This window comes from Pleurodeles waltl, chromosome 5 (assembly GCF_031143425.1).
Source record: "Pleurodeles waltl isolate 20211129_DDA chromosome 5, aPleWal1.hap1.20221129, whole genome shotgun sequence".
Lineage (NCBI taxonomy): Eukaryota > Metazoa > Chordata > Amphibia > Caudata > Salamandridae > Pleurodeles > Pleurodeles waltl.
The window spans coordinates 614,565,738-614,587,341 of NC_090444.1; the positions used below are offsets into that span (position 1 = coordinate 614,565,738).

Below are 21,604 nucleotides of genomic sequence, written 5' to 3' on the forward strand. Positions count from 1 at the left end.
AATAGACACCAAATTTGGCAGAAAGCTAACTCTTGGTACAGAAAGCTTTTTTTGTGATTTGGTGTAAATCCATTCAGTGTTTTTTTTTAGATATTAAAGGGCAAAAAATATAGATATTTAAGGACGCGGATCCACCACAGGTCGAACCGCAGACACACAAGCCACAGGAAGAATCTGATCCGCTGGCTGCAACCTGACAGGGAAGCTGCAGCCGCCATTTTGTTGTGTCAGGAACCGGTCCCCGGAGCTGAAATGTGAGGGGCAATGTACATCCCTGACCCCATGGGAGTGATGTAAATGTGATACAGTACCAAATAATGTGCTGGAAATGCGCAGAAACTATTTTTTGGGCAGTTTTCGAGATCCGCGGTCCCTGGTGTAAATCCACGGGTGGATCTGTGTATCTTAAAAACTGACAAAAAATAATAATATATAGATATATTATCACATACTCACTGAAACAGTAAGGCAAACACTCTCACACCCATAAAGACACTTTCACACCCAGTCTCATACCCAGAGAGATACTCTCACACCCTCTCTCCTATCCAGATTCTGTTACACCCACTTTCATACCCAGACAGACACTCTTACACCCACTCTCATCCAGACACTTCCACTCCAGGTCTCACAACCAGACAGACAATCACACCGATACAGATACTCTCTCACCCACTCTCACACCCATAGAGAAACTTTCACACCCAGTCTTATACCCAGAGAGACACTCTCACACCCACTCTCACATTAAGATAATCTGACACCCACTCTCAAACCCACACAGACACTATCACATCCACTCTCACATCCAGATATTCTCACACCAGGCAGACACTCACACCCACTCTCACATCAATACAGACACTCACATCCAACCACACTCAGACAGACGCTCTCACATCCACACTCACAATCAGAGAGACACTCTCACAATGAGTCTCACATCCAAATATTCTCACACAGACACTCTCACACCCACTCTCATACCCAGGGGGACACCCTCACACCAACTCTCACATTCAGGTACTTTTACACTCACTCTCATACCCAGAGAGATACTCTCACACCAAGTCTAATGCTCTCACATCCACTCTCATACTAAGAGAGACACTCTCACACCCACTCTCACATCCATGGACTCTCACACCCACGCCAAGACAGACAGTCTCACATTCATTCTCACATTGTGACAGACACTTTCACACTCACTCTCACACCCAGACACTCTTACACCCACTCACACTCACTCATACCCAGAGACACTCTCACACCCACTCTCATACCCAGAGACACTCTCACCTCAACTCTCACATTCAAACACTTTCACACTCACTCTCATACCCAGAGAGACACTGTCACACCCACTCTCACACTAAAATAGATGCTCTCACATCCACACTCAGACCAAGACAGACACTCTCACACTGAGTCCCACACCCAGACACTCACACCCATAAAGAAACTCTCACACCCACTCTCACACCAAGACAGCCACTCTCACATTGAGACACTCTCACACCCTGTCTCACACCCATACAGATACTCTCCCACCCACTCTCAGAAACACACTCTCAAACCTACTCTCATACCCATACAGACACTCACATCCACTCTCCTACCCAGAGACACTCACACATCCAGATACTCTCACACCTACTCTCACACTAAGACAGATGCTCTCATATCCACTCTCACACCCAGAGACTCCCTCTCACACCCAGAGAAACAGGCCCTGCGGCCAAACCCTGCCATGCACAGCCAAAGGCTGTGCGCTGCTTGGAGTTGAGTGGCTATGGGAGATGTCTACAGGCCAAGCCCGAAATCACACAAAGAAGTACGGGGTTCACTAATAAATCAAAGAGCGAAAGTCAGGGGTATACTTGTGCCCCCGGCTACTCGAAGTCCTTATTAGGAGAATGAGGTCAGTATGATGCTGTGGAGTTTTGGAAGGACACGGGGGAATTCCCTTTACGGACTAGGTGGTCTCACACACTAAATAGTGTCATGCTTCATCATTTGACCACCTAGTCCCACCCAGGTAGGACAGTGCCACCTGGGCGGACTCAACCTCACTGTTAAAAGAACAGGAGGGAGTGCGTAAATTAATTCTTGGTCTGGAAAGATTTGGGATCCAGCTAACCTAGGGAAAATAAAAACACCTAACCAGTCACCTGTGCGAAGTTACAATTTAATAATGGTGTCTGTTTGGTGTGGTTAAAAACAAAGTGGGCCAACTCCGTGAGAACAAGGACTCACAGGGTCACCTATCTAAAAATTGGTAGCCATTTTCTTCCCTAGGTTAGCTGGATCCCAAATCTTTCCAGACCAATAATTAATTTACGCACTCCCTCCTGTTCTTTTAACAGTGAGGTTGAGTCCACCCAGGTGGCACTGTCCTACCTGGGTGGGACTAGGTGGTCAAATGATGAAGCATGACACTATATAGTGTGTGAGACCACCTAGTCCGTAAAGGGAATTCCCCTGTGTCCTTCCAATACTCCACAGCATCATACTGACCTCATTCTCCTAATAAGGACTTCGAGTAGCCGGGAGCACAAGTATACCCCTGACTTTCGCTCTTTGATTTATTAGTGAACCCCGTACTTCTTTGTGTGATTTCTGGTTATATACATAGGGAGCGTAGTACGGTTGTGTTCCTCCTAGTTGTCTTTCTCCCTCACTCTCTCCATGTGTTTTGTTTACAGGCCAGGCCCTGCACCCAACCCCAGTTGGGCACAGCTGAAGGCCATGCACGGCAATGGTTGGATTAATGTATAGTAATTAAAATTACTTTATGTTAAAAAAACATAGAAATTCACTGAAAAAAACAAAAAGGTTACAGGGATGTTATAGTTAGGAAACAGAATTCAATCAATCAATCAGGGGGTTCTTCTAGAGTTCAAACTTGTCAACCTGAGGGGTCTCCAGGTGCTGGTTTGGTGCTGTGGGACTTGCCTGGCTGGCAGAGGTGGTGGTCGAAGAGCCAGTCTTCAGCTGTTTTCTGAAGTCCTTCAGGGAGGGGGAAATGTGATGGTGGAGGAGGAGGTCATTCCAAGACTTGGCATCGAGGTGGGAGAAGAAGCGTCCTCCAAAGTGTGCGCTGCAGATGCGGGGATGTGAGCCAGTGCGAGGGTGGCAGAGCATAGCTCTATAGTTGGTCGGTGGAGATTTAGGTGGTTGTTGATGTAGGTGGGGGTCTAGAGTCATGGAGGGCCTTGTAACCGTGCGTTTGGAGTTTGAAGAAGCATCTTTGCTGTACGGGGAGCCATTGATGGGCCCTGAGATGGGGTGTCATGCTGGCCTTTCTAGGGAGGTTGAGGATGAGTCTTGCTGTAGCATTTTGGATGATCTGCAGGACGTTTAGGAGCCGTTTGGTGGTTCCGACATAGAGTGCATTACCATAGTCGAGCAGCTGGAGATGAGGGCCTGGGTGACTGTCTTTCTGGTGGAGATGGGTATCCAACAGAAGATCTTGCGGAGTGTGCGAAGGATGCTGAAGCAGGCTGAGGAGAAAGCGTTGATCTGTTGCTTCATGGTCAAATGGGTGTCTAGGATGATCCAGAGGTTGCATGCGTAGTTAGTAGGTGCGGGTGTAGGGCTGAGGGTGGTGGGCCACCATGTGTCTTTCCAGGGGTAAGGCTTGTTTCCGAAGATGAAGATCTCTGTTCTGTCCGAGTTAAGCTTGAGGCACTGGACCTCATCCAAGTGGCGATGGCTGTCTTGGTGATTTGGAAGTTGTTTTTTGTGGAGGTGACGTTGTCTGCGAGGGAGAGGACGAGTTGGGTATCATCGGCATATGAGATGATGTTGAGTCCGTGGGTACGGGGAAAGTTGATCAGCAGTGTCATGTAGGCATTGAAGAGAAGGGCTGAGGTAGGAGCTCTAGGGATTGCCACAGATGTCGTCTTTGGGGGTGGACATGAAGGTTGGGAGGAGGATCCTTTCTGTTCGACCAGTGAGAAAGGAGGAGATGAAGTTGAGTGCGTTGTCTCGAATGCCGATGGTGTGGAGTCTGGTGATCAGGGTGTGGTGGGAGACAGTGTTGAATGCAGTGGATAAATCGAGGAGGATGAGGGCCGCTGTACCCCTGAGGTCAAAGAGGCATCTGATGTCATCTGTTGTTGTGATCACAAGATTTGGTCGGAAGCCAGATTGGGATGGGTCAAGTAAAGTTGTTATGTTTGAGATAGTCCGTGAGCTGGCAGTTGATAGCTTTTCCAGTACATTTGCGGGAAATGGGAGAAGCGAGATTTGGTGGTAATTGTTGAGCTTGTTGGGGTCAGCTGATGACTTCTATAGTGGTTTGACCTCGGCATGTTCCCAGGCTTTGGGGACAGTGGCTGTGGTGATGGAGGTGTTGAGGATTTCCGTGAGCGCTGATCCAGTCTGTAGGGGATCCGGAGTGGATGGAGGTCATGATGGTGATGGTGTCTTCTGTAGAGAGCTGCTTCCATTTGGAGATCTGAGGGAGGGTGGTGTGGGTTGGCGTGAGGGAAAGGGGGTCGAGGTCAGAGGGCTGGGTCTTGAATCTGCTGTAAATGTCAGATCTTGTGGTGGAAGTAGTCCGATAACTTGTTGCAGAGGGTTTGGGAGGGGTGGATAGTGTTCATCGTGACGGATGGGCAGGAGAATTCACTGACAATGTTGAAGAGTTCTCTAACGTGGTTGGTGCTGGCTTTGATGCGGGTGTTGAGTGCTTCTTTTTTGGTGCCCCTGAGTCGGAGGTGGTAGGCCTTGAGGGCAGATCTGAAGGAGTCGAGGTTGGCGGGAGTCTTGTTGGTGTGGTTTGAGAGCCTGAAGTTCTGGGAAGAACTATGTGGCTTGCTTGGTGGGCCTGTTGCTGGTGGTACTTTTCATAGGGGCCAGATGTCGCGGCTGATGTTAGCCAGTTGGAGAGGTGAGCTTGATGCGGTGCTCTTGAGGGCAGTGATCCAGGGGGCTTGCGTGACTTCACCCCAGTTGCGGCGAGAGGGATTCCCATTGAGACGCTGTGTGGTAGGTCGATGGTGAAAGTTCGGTGATGTGGGAAAATTTGGATCGGTCGCTGGTGGAGAAGATGAGGTCTAGTGTGTGTCTTGCACTTTGAGTGGGAGGGGTGAGCAGCTGAGTGAGGCCGATGATGCTCATATTTTCGAGGAGAAAGATGAGAGTTGGAGTTGTTCTTGTCTTCTAGATGGAAGTTCAGGTCCCCTAGGAAGATGTAGTGGTTGGAGTCGACTATCAAGGGGGTAATGAAGTCCGGTATGTCGCTGCAGAAACTGGGCAGGGCCTAGAGGTTTGTAGGGGAGGGTTCCTCTTCTGGTGGTGTTGGTGTCCGATTTGATCTAGAAATTGAGGTGTTCCATGATAGGTGTAGTTTTGTCATCTGAGGAGGTGCAATGGAGGGCGTCTTTGTGTATAGTCGTGATGCCTTCGCCGTGTCTTTTGGGACAGTCACAGTGGATCATCTTGTAACCAGGGGCATTGCGGTCAGGGCTGGCTTTAGGGCAGTGTGATCAGTGTGGCCGCACCAGGTGCTGACCTGGATGGGGGGGGCGCTGACCTGAGGGGTGGTGCTGTGTTTAGCAATAACTTACAAAACGTGCGATTTGAAAGCATCTGATGAAAGGTTCCTTGTGCATCCAGCCTTCAGGAAGCATTAAAATGCCAAGATAACTCTTGTGATTAATGTTCGAGAGAGAGAGAGAGAGAGAGAGAGAGAGAGAGAGAGAGAGAGAGAGAGAGAGAGAGAGAGAGAAAGAGAGATCAGAGTTTTGTCCAGTGGCAGTTTTGACTCAATATAAAGTAGCACAGAGGGTTAATATGCCTGCTGTAAAGAACAGAACTATGTTTTATGTGGATAGCTGAGTGGATTAGTTAAGACAGCCTTTATAAATGCTTTAAAACAAATTAAATGTATGTGATCAGGGCTATGGAGAGATCAGGAGCACTTTTTGCAGGGTGGCAGTGAGGGACCAAGAGGAGGTGGTCATGGGATGGGCGCCAAAAAAGATTGCTGCAGTGGGCACCACCAGCGCTAAAACCGGTCCTTGTTGCGTGGCGATGTCTGGAGTAGACGCAGGGGTGAGCCAGGTTTCTGTGATGAACATTAAGCCAGGAGAGAGGGTGGTGATTGTGTCCCAGATCTCTATGGCATGCTTGCAGAGCGATCGGACATTGAGTAATGCACAGTGGAGTTGTGGATTGTTGTTGGGGGTTAAACTAATAATTATTAAAAGAATTTGAAAAACATAGAAATTCACTAAATAAAACAAAGGTTACCAGGACGTTATAGTTAGGCTCTGAATTTACTCCTACAAAACCTTAGAAATTCAGAAGTTATAGTTAGAGTTACTTTAAATAACTATAACTCGCACCCTCAAAATGCACTGCTAATTACCCCAGATATTACAGCACTCATGACAACTTCTATAATGTTATTAAAATATAAATGAAGCATTAACAGTCAAATTAATAAAGAAAATTACTGTGCATTATGGGGGGCGCGAGTTATAGTTACCTTTAGGCACGAGTTGTGGTTACTTGAAATTACTAACTATAAATGCTGAATTTTTTAAGTTTTGTACAAGTAAGTTCAGAGCCTAACTATAATGACCCTGTTACCTTTGTTTTTTTGGAGTGAATTTCTATGTTTCTTTAAAATCTATTGCCTAACTATAACGTACCTATAACCTTTGGGTTTTTTCAGTGAATATATATATATTTTTTTGTTATTATTTTTTTTACTTAGTGGTGGTTGGCACTAGGTAGTTATAGTTAGGAGCTAGTTTCTATATAAAAAGTTTTTTTTTTTACTTGCCTATATCTTACCTATATCTTTGATGAATCTTCACAAACCTTTCCAAAAAATGTTGACAGTCATGTCAGCTGCTGTCTGTTTCGGGGTGATCTGTCCAGGGTGGACCGAGAAAAAAAAGGGGGGGGGGGTCCCAAAACACATCTTCCCTATCCATTTTTCCATAGGGATTATGAATAGCGATAGCGTCAAAACTACTGGGTGGAATTACCCCAAATTTGACAGAAAGGTAGGTCCTGGCCCAGAATGCAACCTTTTTTGTTTTAGTGTAATTCCATTCAGTAGTTTTTGAGCAATTACGGAGAAAACAAATGTGTATATATAGAGACGCAAAGTACTCTTGCCCTGAGGTAACTATAACTTGCGCCCTCGCCATACACTGCTAATTAACCTACAATTTACGGCACTCATTACATCTTTCATAACATCATTGATAGTTTCAATGTAATATTTGCAGTAGCACTTTTGATGAAAAACTGCATGGCGAGGGCGTGAGTTATAGTTACCTGCCGTAAATCTAACTATAAATAGTGAATTTCTATGGTTTTGTACGTTTAAAATGTGAGCCTAACTATACCTTTGTTTTTTTAAGCGAATTTCTGTTTTTCTTTTTTAATCCTATTTCCTAACTGTAACGTCTCTGTAAACTTTGTTTTTTTCAGTGAATGTACATATACATAAATAAATAGAAACATAAGCTATATATATGTATATATGCTATGCCACTGAAAATGAAAGTGACCTAATGAAAACACGTTTTTTGATCAGCTGTAAACCTTTAAATGTTATAAAAGAAAATTAAATGCTACTATCATAGTACAGGTAGACTGATACACTTCACCCTACACACTTTACCTAGAGAAATGTCTTTATTTTTAGCTACTACAGAAGATGATATAGCGTGACAAGAACCATATATGCGGACCCGTTGCGTATATGCTATTTAGTACAGTTGCTGATGAGGCTTTGCCTCTGGTGAATCAAGCCGTGTCATCTTGAAGATTTTGGGGCCCCTGTATGGAACAAATTTGAAAGTTACTTTCCATTGCCTACTAACTCAAGCCCCTATGATGCCAAACAATACTAAATTATATGTTAAACTTTAACAGGGTCACACAAAAACAGTTGCGGTCTTGCTTGGAACCCCAAGATTCCTTAAAATAACGAGGGCAGAGAAACAGTGCCAGTAGCAGAGCTAGGCAGAAAGAGAGCTAAGTTTAGCTAGGGTAATAGAATAGGCATGTCAAATAGAAAGAAAATTCACTTTCCGGGGTAGCCTAGGCAACTGTCCACTTTGCCCACGCCTTAAAACGCCTCTGGAATCAAGGCCGCTCTCCCCAGTCTCAACTATGGCAACTAAGAAACAACATTACACTGTTCATTTGAAAGATCAATTGACAAGCAAGGGGGCCCTCTTGAAATTCCAACATTACTAACTGCACACAGTTTCCGCAGTGGGTGAATCCACGAGTTACCTGGCTGACGAAAAGCGACCGCGAAGCTTTACTGCAGAGATAATCTGCACACTATTTTGACCCTGTGCGCACTGAGCTGTGAATCTGAAACGCTCTTCGTTTACAGATTAAAGTTGAGAATTTATACGCCAAGTGAGACTGTGTAACTGCGCCAGTGCGATGAAAGATGCCATTTTTGGCCTGTGCTGCCAGCTGCAGGCGTTGCTTCATTAATAGTACATCTGACAGCGAGAGCGAAACAGAAAGATGTTAACGGTGTGCCACTGCATTTCTGCGTTAATCATTTGTTTTATTCAAATATTATTTGTGGCTGCAATGAGATATAAAACTACACATCAATTTAGAGCTAGTGAATTAGATCCAGCTGCGACAGAGAATTAAGAACCGATTAATGGGTGACGCGTTCTCCGGGTTGGATGCTGAATCCACCTCATTAGGTTTTTAGAGTAGCCATAATGTGTGTACTGTGGGAACCGCACAGTGCAATTCCGGAGACTTTAACGACACACTATGAGCGTTTCCCGCAGAGCTTCTGAAGCTATATTCTTCATATAACGTGCGCCGGAAACCCCTGCCAAAAAGAAGGCCTTTGTTTTTTTCACTTTGTAGTGGCCTCTCTCAGCTTTGCGTTTCTTGCACACAGGTAAATAAACTCATAATCCAGATGGTGCAACAGATGTGAGAGCAGCACTCCGAAATCAACAGACAGTGGGCAATGCTCGCCATTTTCTCTTTTAAATGCTAACTAATATGTAATTCGGAATCTCCGGTGCTGTTAGCATCTGCTCCCTTCGGCCAGCCAAAGGTTACAGGTGTTCCTGATGTCATTTCACAGTTAGGCGTGGGCCTGGACTGTGAGCGCGTGCCCGGGCTCCAATCGCTGCCGACCACCTACCAGTGCTGCCATGCTGCGCCGCCATTTGCTGCATCTTCTGTGTCAGCTCCTGCTCTCGCTGCTGGGCCTGCGAGGCCAGGGCCCTTGCATCACTGCTGAGGCTTTGCTGAATACCGTCTCTTTCTAACCTTTAAATGAAACAAAAGGAAAGCGGGTGTTAATCAGACATCAATGCAGTTACTAAGATTACACGTCGTACGGTTTAGTAACTCAAAAAGAACACAGCGGGACAAGCATCTCTTTGGCTCATTTCTGACGAGAACCTGACAATCTCATCAAAGGCGAGCCACATTATCTTGTAGCTGAAGTAAGTACCTCTTAATGTTTTTTCTAGGATTTTTAAAATGGAAACAAGTAATCAAAAAGATGACTGGAACCATAAATGCATATTATGAGGAGGGCTGTACATTCCCCGAGACCCATTAACATTTTATTTGTAGGAACACACCATAAGTTATGCTTCGTTTCCTTAGGTTAATATAACGAGATGTGGAAAGTACCAGAAATGCACCTGCCGTCAGTGATAAGTGTACTGCAGAAAGTAACGTAGCAGAGGAGATTTTATTGTCGTAGGCAGTGCTTAATTTGTGCTTGTTTCCGGTGCTGACCACCGGCACTTATTTGCGAGGGCTGGGGCTTATTCTTCTGCCTCAACCATTTGCTGCGAGCAAAAGATATATATGGGAACGACGGAGGAAGAGAAAAACGAAAAAGCGTCACAATGGGAGAAAGCAGTAAGCTGCAAGAGTGAACTGAACGGGCACGGAGTGGCTTAAAATTGATTGAAGAGGCCCGAGATGGCTTCAGGATTACGCTGCCTCATTATTCCGTGCTCGCACATTTAAATGAAGCAGCTGTGTGTTTTAAGAGGGGGGCTTTGGGCACCAGCACGTCTTTATTTACAAATTAAGCACTGGTCGTAGGTACTATCTACGCCTGTAACTGGTGGCTGTGGCTACTGTTGGGTTCTGTCGCTAGTCTGGTACCAGCCACCCATCACACAATGAGGCCAACCAAGTTAAATCAGACAGCGCGTCGGCCATTTTAAGGGCATTCGGACCACAGAGCGCTTTGAAGTTAGGTACTATGATTTTGTTATACCGTAGCTCATTCTTTCACTGTGGGAAGAATATAAAAGGCTCTAGAGCCCAGGGCAGTTCAGGAGGGTCAGGCCTCGCAATGGCGCCCAGAGGCCCACGCCGGACGCATCCACAAGTGCAAGAGTGTCCGTGTTTAATGTTTCAAGTGTTCTAGTTGTATGCCCACACTATAATCACATCACGTGCCTGATAACATCCAGCAATGACTTGGTGGCAAGGAGTGAAGTCAGGAGGGAAATAAGCTAAAGTTAACATAACTCATTCACAACTAAAACATCAGGGTGTCCTATAACACTCTTACTCCAAAAAATAAAAGAGAATGCAAACTCTCTTTCAAAAGTTGATTGAAAGGCAAACGCCACGACATAACAGAAACAAACAGAAAAGGATTGTGCCTTCCCAAAAAGGTAAAAACAAATTGCACATGTAACAAAAATATAAATTACACATGCATATACTTATTAATGGAGGGCCACCTCTGCGTGGGTATGGTTTAAATGCACTTTCACTGAAGAGAACATTTTGAAATGCCTATAACGTTTTAACCTCAGGACGGATTTGCTCCAAAATTGGCAATTGCTTGGCGTAGTTATCTAAGGTCCTGTATGGCTATTTTTGTGCAGGGGGAAAAATGTTAAATGTTACGAAAAAATGTGTATTTACATTTAGCCCTCATGGGAAATTTTGCATCCTCCTACAGCCAAATCCACTAAAGAACAAGATACCTACCTTTGGTAATGCCTTAATATAAAATGGACAGGTGCACCACATCAAAATTAACAGCACACATATATGTAAACTTGTGTAGGAAGATGATTCTTTATATAATGCACTAAAATGAAGTACACTGTGCAGAGAGTTCAGTGGATCCCCGATTGGCATTGCAGAGGCAAAAGTAGAAATTACTAATGCTCTATTTTGTTGCAGTGTGGGCGAGCAGTTAGGCTTATCAGAGGGTAGTGCTAAGCATTTGTTGTACTCACAGAGGTAATAAATGAGATTAACACTCAATTAATAAATCTGAGACCAATTTAGAAAAATAGCAATTCTTTTCATATATGTTTCAAACCCAAGAACTTTGTAATCAGGTAAGTAGACATTTAAGCATAAATACTTTGCAGTTTCAAAAATAGACAGCGAAATTTTCAGAGTTCTCTTAATGTTGGTCTTTGAAGGAAAAACAATATTCAGCAAACACAGGTTTAACAACAATTTACAAAGCCAATCTCAGGGAGTTCAGGTAAGTACTGGGCACTGATCAGAACCTGACCAATAGGTCACATTGGGCGGCATTGGGGCAGACGGCTGCAGAGGTGCAGTAAGGTATTGGGTGCCCAATGGCTTGCTATGGGAGTTTGACCTTGTGACAAACAGGCTGCAGGCTCTGGCTGGGAAGCCAGTGGGGGACAACAAACAGGTAGGTAGGTAGTAGACTTGGGGTGCCCAGAGACATAGGCGCACCTTTGATCTTCTTCTCCTGTGCTCAGGGGCGATGGATGCAGGGGTGTCTTTAGGCATTGGGTTTTCTCGTCCAGGACCACTTGTGCTCAGGTGGTCCTGTGTGTTGAGGCTGCAGGCACTGTGGGGGAGTCTGGCAGGGGTGGACCCAGTGTGGACTCGAGCTCTTAGGAGCTGGTAAACGTTGTTGGCACCAGTTACCCACCTCAGCTGAGGTCGGGGGTCACGGGTGCAGTGGTTGCTGTAGCTGTCAGATGTTCTCTCGCCACAAGCCTGTGGGAGAGGGGGCCTGCGTGCAGGGGCTGCAGGAGTCTCAGAAGAGTCCAAGGTGGGTGAGACTACACTTGACTCGGTCTCTGGGCAGCTGGGGACCCACGCTGACACCGTCGGTTGGCTTCACCTCGGGTCGTAGAAGTCAGGTGCAGTGGTCACTTCTGGTTTTGGGATTACAGGGTTCCAGTAGCTGCAGAGTCTTTTCTTTTGAGTTTCTTGATGCAAGGTAAGTCCAGAGCCCACAGGAGTCTTGAGTCTTTTTTGAAGGCTAGACGACCTGGCTTCTTGTGCAGGATCTTTCAAAGTCAGCAGGCAGGCCAGAGGGGAGGGGTCCAGAAAAGAATCTGCAGTGGCTGAACTGGTCAGGACCAGTCAGTCAATACACTAGTAGCTGGTAGGTTTTCAGGGAGCACCTCTAAGGTGCCCTCTGTGTGCATTTGTTAATAAATCTGATACCAAACATCCCAGGATTTAGAGAAGCCATCATGTAGCTGGGGAACTCGTAATGGCCAGTGTCCAGCACATGCATTTAAAAATGGCTTCCCTGTGCACTTACTAGGTCTCAGAATCGACAGAGACATAGCAGGGGCATATCTGCTCATGTATATATGCCCTCACATGTGCCTGGGTGCACCCTACCTTAGGTGTGACTTACACCTGGCACACAGGCATGGGAGTGAAAGGTCATGTTTTCAATTTAGCCTGAACCAATATGCGCAGTCTGCAATGGCAGCACTGTGTGGGGTAAGTGAGGAGACCCTGAGGGTGGCACAATTGGTGCTGCAGCCCTCAGAGACCTTCCTCAGTACCCCAGTCCCTAGGTAAGAGGGGTACCATTTACTAGGAACTTACAGTGACAGATAAAGAGTTTGCTAATTGTGCAAAATAACTGTGCAGTTTTGGGGCAAGAGATCAGGCACTGGGGAGCTGGTTAGCAGGGACCCAGTGCACTAACAGTCAAGCCACATCAGAAACCAGGCAAAAGTGGGGGCCAACCATGTCAAAAAGGGTACTTTCCTACAGATTCTTGTCTTTATTTTCTTTTCTTAAAATCGTTCCACATTTACATTGGAAAGAGCCAACACGTTTCATCCCTTAAAAAAGAACGTCTTCAAGGCACACTATAAATGAACATTTCTCCAAGTCAGATACGTATAGTGGGCTTGATGTATGACCTTAGTGGGTTCCCTTCTTCAATTCATCGTTATCCATCACGATTACAAAGTTATTCACTTAGTTTCAAATCTTCCCATGCTTCTTGTATGCTGTCTCAGCTTTCTTACCTCACGAGAGGGGAAGCAGACAGGTGTACGTAGGTTCTGGCACCAACTAGAGTGCCACTATCCAGCAAAATTGGCCCGCATCTACCACACAATTACAGTTTGATGTGGGGTTTTATGACACACAGGAAGCATGTTGTTCCAGCCCTCTGTAAGGGTTGAATCTTGGCAGCAGGTATTTGTAGTGAGTGCACACAACCAGACATTTTAAGGTTAAAGATTTACAATTTTTGGAACACAGGTTAGGTGTGGTATTCTATGGTCCGCGGTCTACTTTTTACAGTATATTCGGTAATGCCGTATCTAGTAGAGACTATCTAGCCGTAGATTCCTTACTTTAGAATATTCCCAGGCATCAGACTCGATCTGGAAGATTTTCAAGCAGTAACTCTGTGTGTCGGTAGGTGGAATCATCCCGCATTAGCATGGTCAGCTCTGGAAGTGACATGTGCGGTACCTATAGGCGCCACCTCACTGTGCTGACGTCAGTTACTTTTTCAACTTTCCACACCAGGGGTGCGGAGCCACAATGAGAACTGACCACTGGTGTGGAAAAGACTAAGGTCCTGAAAAGGGAGTTCCTTACACCTTACCTAGGTCGCAGAGCAGGGAGAATAGGAGGGTCAGAAAGGAATATGCGGGTAAATAGAGTATCTACCAGATAAGGAGTTACTAAAAATAGGTGACTTGCTCATTTGATAGAGACGTCTAGCTGCAGATTCCTTACCTTAGAATAGATGCCCAAGCAATTCCTCCCTGAAGGTGGGTCTGTGACTCCGATTAAACCAAAAAGTCCTGCAGGACCGAACAGACGAAGTGCCCGTTATGACGAACCTGACTGTCTAGGCAGTAATGTTTTGTGAATGTGAGCAGTGATGCCTACGTCACCCCCTGGCAGATGTCCAGGAGAGAAACGTGCATGTCAATGCAGTGGTCACAGCCGTGGTGCTGGTAGAGTGAGCCTGCAAGCCCTCGGGGGCTGTTTCTTGGCTAGTGTGTTGCAGATCTTAATGCACAAGATAATCTATCTGAAGATGGTTGGCTTCTGCACAGCCTTCCCTTTTTTAGCTCTGGCATAGCCCAGAAAGTTTCAATCCTCCACAAGGAGCTCTGTTGCACGGTCAAGGGAGAACGAAAACACTCTTTTTGGGTCATGATGGTGGAGTCTTTCCTCCTCTTTGGAGGGATGAGGCACAGCAAGAAGGCAGGAAAGGTCATTCTTTGGCCTACATGGAAGAGTGACAATTTTGTAAGGAAGGAGGCATGTATCCAGAGGACCAGTTTGTCTGGGTAAAAGGAGGTGTAAGGAGGGTGCACAGAGAGGGCCTGCAATTTAGTGGCCCTCCTGTCCAATGTGATGGCCACCGAACAGGCAGTTTTAAAGGTCAGCAGTCAAAGAGGGCAACTATGCAAAGGTTCGAATGGTGCACACATCAGAAAAGTGAGAACAAGGTTGAGGTCCCACTACACTGAGGCATCATAAATGGAAAGGGAGAAAACATGCTGCAGACATTTAAGAACCTGGCTACAACAGGGGATTTGAAAAGAGGAGGTTGGTACAGCAATCGTAGGAAAGCGGAGACTTCAGAAAGGCACCCTTTAACACTGCCACTAGCAGAGCCCTGCTGGGCCAAAGATAGGGCAAACATAAGAATCTTGAACAGAGGTGCAGGTTCCAACGGCAAGCATATAGAGACTTGGTGGCGGGATGCCTAGCTGCGAGACTAACAACCCAGACTTTGGGCGGCAGGTCGAACAATGTCAACTGTTGCCGATCACTTTCCATACATGCAGGCGGAGGGTGCACAGTTTAGAGTGCAGAACCTTGTCCTGTTGCTCCGAAAGAAGATTCTCCAATAGAAGTAGCCTGAATGAAGGGCCGACGGTCATGCTCAACAGCTCAGGATACCAGGCTCTCCATGCCCAATCCAGAGCCACAAGGATCATTTTGGCCAGTTGTTCCTGATCTTCTTGAGAACTGTGGGCAGGGGTGGTATTGGTGGAAAGGGATATAGGATGTCAAAGCTCCACTCGAGATGAAGTGTCTCTGAGTGAGAATCACCTTGGGAACTCCAGCGTGCAAAACCGTTAACATTGAGCGTTCTCAGAGGTAGCAAACAGAACAAACCAAGGGTCTTGGCACTGCATAAAGAGACATTGCACCACCTTCGGATGAAGACGCCATTTGTGATCCCGCCAGATGTTGAACCACAAGGGAAATGCTCTGACATGCCAGCCATGCCCAGAGTCACAGGGCCTCTTGACACAGAGTCCACAGCCCCACCCTTGCCCCGTTTGTTGCAGTACCACGTGGTACCAGCCTTCCCTTGATCAAGGAAAAAAAGCTTTTAATGCCAAGCAAATGGTCAGAAGCTCCAACAGGTTAATGTGAAGCTTGGACTCTGCCGGAGTCCAGAGTCTTCTGATCTCCACCTCTCCCAGATGGCCGCCCCAGCCGAGGAGTGACGCCATCTGTCATTACTGTTAAATCCGGTTAGGGAAGGGGTCTGCTACTGACCCACTCGTGGTTCATTATCCACCACTGCAGGTCTTTTGTAGTTCCCTCTGAGATCTGGACCAAGTTGGAGAGATTCTCCTGATGCTGTGTACACTGTGCATTCAGGGCCTACTGCAGAGCGATTGTATGATGGAACCACACATGCCGAAACAACGAATGCCTCAACAACGTGGTCGGAATCATGACCACATCTTTTCCATACATGCCTTTACCACACATGCCTTTACAACGAGTCCCAAAACTACCCCCACCATTAATACCTAAACTATCCTGACACCCCCCACCCACCCTGAGCCCTAAAAAAAAAAAAAAAAAAAAAACTATCCCGACCCCCAGTCCTAAAAACTAAAGTTCCCCGACCTGCCCTGAACCCTAAAAGAAAAAAAAAAAAAAATCTACCCAACCCCATAAAACTAGACTACCCCCCACATCACCCGAGCACTAAAAAATATAAAACAATCCCGACCCACCCGCCCAGCCCCTAAAAACTAAACCTCCCCGACCCACCCACCCAAAAAAAAAACTAACCTGCCACTAAAAACTAAAACTACCTCAACACTCCCACCCGCCCTGAGCACTAAAACCTTCCCCTCCTAAGTAAACTATCCAGACCCCCCCACCCACCCTAAGCCCTAAAAAAAACTATCCTGACCCCCCCACCCCTGCCCCTAAAAACTAAATTACCCCAACCCCCACCCACCTTGAGCCCTTAAAAAGCACTACCCAAACCCCCCGCACCCTGCCCCTAAAACCTAAAGTACCCCGACACCCTCACCCACCCTAAATCCACCCCTCCGCTAAAAACTACCCACCAACCCCACTTACCTCACCGCGTCTTCTATTGATCCTTCCTCCTCTTCTCTCGTCCCTCCCTTCCTTAAACCTTTCTCCACCCCTTTAAAAATAAACTACCATAAGCCCTAAAATAGCCTGACCCCCCCACCCTAAGCCCTAAAAAAAAATACGTGAACCCTCCCCCCCCACCTCCACCCCTTAACAAAAATAACCCACCTGACTCCCTACCCACCCAAGGCTTTAATCCACCCCAGCCCCACTTTCCTCACCGTGACCTCCCCCAAACAATGCATGGCTTTTTCTGTGCCTTAACCATGCATATGCATAGTTTAACACATGCATGGTTGAGGCACAGATAAAGCCATGCATTGTTCCAGCAAGTGTAGTTATGCATTCATGGGAAATGTCCGCGTTAAGGACGTTTCCCCTGCAGAGCCCGCATATGCCAGCGGGTATGTGTCACCAGCAGGATGCAGCAGGCCATGAGGCCCAATAGCCTCAGAGAAAGTCTTTGCTGAAATCCAGGATAGAGTCTGAAACATTGGAATGATAGTTTGAACACCCTGGACTCCCTGCACAGGAGGACAGGCCCAAAACGGCACTGCGTCCAGACCAGTTCCAAATGAAAGTGAGTGTCTGAGAGGGAGTCAGGTGAGCGAATGCTCGACGGGCGCTGGAAAGGCCACAAGGTAGTATGGCAAACTAAAAGTGCTGTTGTCCCACCATGAGCAGCAGATGGGGCTTGTGGGCCAACAGGACAGGGATGTGGAAATAAGTGCCCTGCAAGTCCAATGCTACCATCCAGTCTCTTGGGCGAGCGCAAGCATTTTTAACTACTTTATTTCCAAGAAGAGGTTGAGAAAGCACAGATTCAGGATAGGACAAAGTGTTCCGTCCTTCTTTGGCACCATAAAGTAGCAGGAATAACAATCACAACACACCTCTGATATCGGCACACTCTCTATTGCTCCCTTGGCCAAGAGAACCTGGACTTTTTGACTGAGCAAGGAGAGATGGTCCTCTCAGCTGTTCGTAAGTGGGTGCATGGGTGCTGGGGTTGTCACAAAGGGTAGGGAGTAGCCCCTATGGACTATCTGGCATACCGTATGGTCTGATGTCACTGATCACCTGTGGGAGAGGTGATGGCATACCCTGCCTTCCAGTGGATGCCCATGATGGTCTGAGGGTGGACTAGAGAGGGTTGGAGGCAGTGGCTGCCAGGGAGGTGTTGGACTGACCCGACTGCTGGACACCTGTCCCATGTGGTCTTTGGGACCTGCACTGTCAGCCATGAAAAGGCTAGGAAGCATGTTGGCTATGGTGGCTGAAAGGAGATTAGAGTAGTTGGAGACCCCTTCCATGGCTATGAAAGGGGTGTAAGGGGGACTGAGGTTGACAAGGGGCTATAGACAAGCCCAAGGACCTGGCTGTAGCCCTGATACCCTCAAAGCACTCCAGTACTGAATTTTTATTGAATCCAAAGAGGCGAGAGCCATCAAAGGACATGTCCATGAGGGGAGCCTGGACACTCCCTGAAAAGACAGATGTTTTCAGCCAGGTGTGGTAGCACCCACGAGGCCATGATGATGAAATTGCTCTGCCCAGTGAGTCGGTCTTGTGAAGTACATATCAGATGGTGAACTTAACTGCATCCCTCCTATCGGCAACAGCCTGAGAGAGAATGACCCGGGCCTCCTCAAGGACTATAGGCAGGAACTGCACAATTGAATCCCATAGTGTATGGGAATAACGGCCCAATATGCGTGCTGTGTTCACAAAATGTAGGGCCAGGCTGATGGAAGGGAACATTCTCTTACCAAAGGTTTCCAGCCTCTTGGATTCCCTATCCAGTGGAGTGGTAGGGAATGCGAAAGGTTGGAAACAGGATGAGGAGGTTTGGACAACCACGATCTCCGGGGTGGGGTGCTGGGTAAGGAAACTGGGATCACCAGCAGTGGGTCGATGGTGGCAGGCAGCTGTCCTATTCACAGAAGCTCCTGTGCAGAGCTTGGACCAGGCCCCAAGTAGGATGTCCGTAGGGGCTTCGCTGAATGGGAGTAAGGGTTCTGACGGAGTGACTCCTGGCTGAAGTACCTCTGTCAAGACATTGTCTTGACTGCCACTGAGTGTTGGTTAAGGTTCAAAACCTCAGCCGCTCCGCGCACCACCATTGCAAACGAGGCTTTGTCCTCCATAGCCAGCAAGGGATCCCTCAGACCCGAATGCAGAGGATGAGCCGGCTGGTCTGGTCCCAGTTGGGGCCCTTCACACACCCATGGGACCCAAAGGTGCTCCAGAGTGGCCAGGCCGCCCAAAGATGAGGCACATGACATTATAAAGTTCTTTTAGTTGGGTGGGGGTTGCTCTGACTCAGATTAAAATCAGGGAAGCATGGAACGGACCCAGGATCGGGCCCCACCAACTCGAGGGGCCTGGAGTGATGATGCTATCTGATCACGCTGGATAACTTTGACGGACGCGGTGAAGTCTAAGAGCACTTGGATTTCTTCGACTTCTTGTGTTTGAGGGACATACCTGACATTCCTGATGACTTCGAATGGAACGTCAGGAGGGGTTTTGCGAATGGTCCTGGGACCTCCCATGTGAACGAGACCTTGAGTCAGGTGGCGAGGAGCTGGAGGGATTGCTCCCTCAGGGTCTTGAGGGGTATGGCATGGGATTCCTCATACGCCTTGGAGTTCTATCCCATTATAGAAAAAAAAAGTGAGCAGGCCCTTCCCATCTATATACCCTGAATCTAGACTCATTTTCTCTATTCATTAGGACCACCCCAATGTTGCTTCAAGTTACGAATGAGTTGAAGACTCACAACTTTAGAGAACCCCACATCACAATGCATTAACTGTCCACAGCACAGCTATCTTTCCTATCTTCTTGACTTTATGCAAACACCCAGCAAACATACAGAATTGGAAAAAGGTCCATTCCTACCCAAATGACACTGAACACTGCAACTCATCAAAAGTCCAAAAAGGAAGGGGTGATAAGTTGCCCATCTGCCACCTATGAATTCAATTTTGGATGATGGATTTCTGTCTTCAACTGAATAAAAAATGTCAAGCCCGTTATTCTGCCGATGGGACAGGTAAAAGAGGACAATGGGCAAGAACATACTATGTAGATTGCAAATGAATCCAACAACCTTCAATATAAATTTAGGAGTTTAGGGTTCATGTTGGACATTATCTTAACTTTGGGCCCTCAAGTAAATCAGGTAGTTAGAAATGGTATTCCTCAGGACACGCATAATACATTGCACTATTTGCTACATCCTTTTGCTTAACCTTACTTTATTCCCTTCACCCCTAAATAAGCTACTGCAATGTCAGTGGATTCTACAGACAATTCAAATCTTGAATACAGTAATACATTATATGAATCCTGCCTAGTAAAATATAGAATGCTGCTATCAAATTAGCAACTGGATAAAGGAAAAATTATTATGACACTGAGAACAATTTGCTTTTGAACTTGAAACCAGTAAAGCATACTTCTGGTCTCTAAGATCTGAATTGGGTTTTCAGATGTCTTAAGGGTCAACCATTTTTACACATCTTGGAGGCTTTTCCGGTAGTTCAGTCTTCTTGAAGCCCTGGCTCAGGAAAAGGCAAATTGCTAAATATCCTCAAAATCTGATTCTCTCAGATGGATGATAGTAGCTTTCCGGTCTGGGGAGCCTAAGACTGGAACAAACATCCTCCTGAACAGATAGCTCCCTCCATCACCCCATTCAAGAATGGCTTAAAACCATATTTGTTTCCTAATGTTTAATCCAGATGGAATATCTCTTACAGCACATCTTTCAATATGGAAGACTAGTATCTTTTGACAATTCACTCACTTTGTCACTTCCGGACATGAAAAGGGCTGGACACACAGAAAACACCACTGACTCATTTGTATGAGAGTTTGTGCCTGGAGCATGACGTACAAAGGCGATGGCGAATGACAGCATGCAGGTAAACCAAAGAATAATGAGTAAACCAAGACATAGGGCAACAGTGACCACCTAGATACAGAGGCTGCTAAATATTATTACACACCAGTAACTTGTCCTATATTACAGACATGAGTTTGCAGAAAACCAAAAAAGCAACAGTGGGCAAAATTACAAGTCTTAGCACACATGAAAGAGAAAGGACACCATTACAAGCAAGGTAATGAAGGAAAATGTGCAGACGACAGACAAGATGCAGGCAGTACAATGTGGAAGTTGGCTGTGCTGCAGCAAACCCTTGATGCTATGCATTAGCAGAATAGGCACAGGTAGCAGAGGAAGGAGAGAAGAGAAGAGACCCACCCATTAGTCTGGTATGATGGTTGAGGGTTGCACACCACCGGAACAGTGATTCCAAAGTCGTAAGTGCAGGCCAGGCTCTTGGTGGGTGCATCCTGTCCCACCCAGACCTTTGGAGTGACCTCTCTAGCATCAATACACATGTGCAAAGTGCATGGTGAATCGGCTGCAATGCCCATCACAACACCTTAATTGCCATGGCCACGCCCCCCCCAAGGACTGGAAACATGCAGAAGTCAACGTACTCCTGAAGACACCATCGGCAGACACCGGTGAACTTAACCAATACCGATTGATGTCCCTGCTCCTGTTCTCAGTCAAAGTATTAGAAAAAGCCATCAACCAAAAACTCTTCTCACATCTGGAAAGGAACCTCCTACTCAACTTCACCCAATCTGGATTCCGCAGCAACTACAACACCGAGACGGCCCTCATCGCAGCTACCAACTACATCAAAGCCCTACTCGACTGTGGCTCTGATCCTCCTAGACCTTTCAGCAGCCTTCAAAATGGTCTCCCACCACACACTCATCACATGGCTGCACAACATAGGCATTCAATGTGCCGCCCTCAGATGGATCTCCTTTTCCATCACCGAGAGAATGCAAAAAGTCCACCTTCATTCCTTCACCTCCGATTTCAAGGAAATCATCTGTGGAGTACCCAAAAGATCCTCACTTAGCCCCACCCTCTTCA

General features: G+C 46.7%; 1 protein-coding gene across 2 annotated transcripts in view; it reads right to left on the reverse strand.

Moving 5' to 3' along the window:
- The window catches only part of SDCCAG8 (SHH signaling and ciliogenesis regulator SDCCAG8), a 1,349,628-nt gene that overhangs the window by 637,350 nt on the left and 690,674 nt on the right, over window positions 1-21,604 (reverse strand). For both annotated transcript variants that reach the window (XM_069234464.1, XM_069234463.1), the window contains exon 14: window positions 9,167-9,294. In XM_069234464.1, coding sequence (XP_069090565.1) covers window positions 9,167-9,294 — 128 coding nt within the window. The remainder of the gene's footprint in view (window positions 1-9,166; window positions 9,295-21,604) is intronic.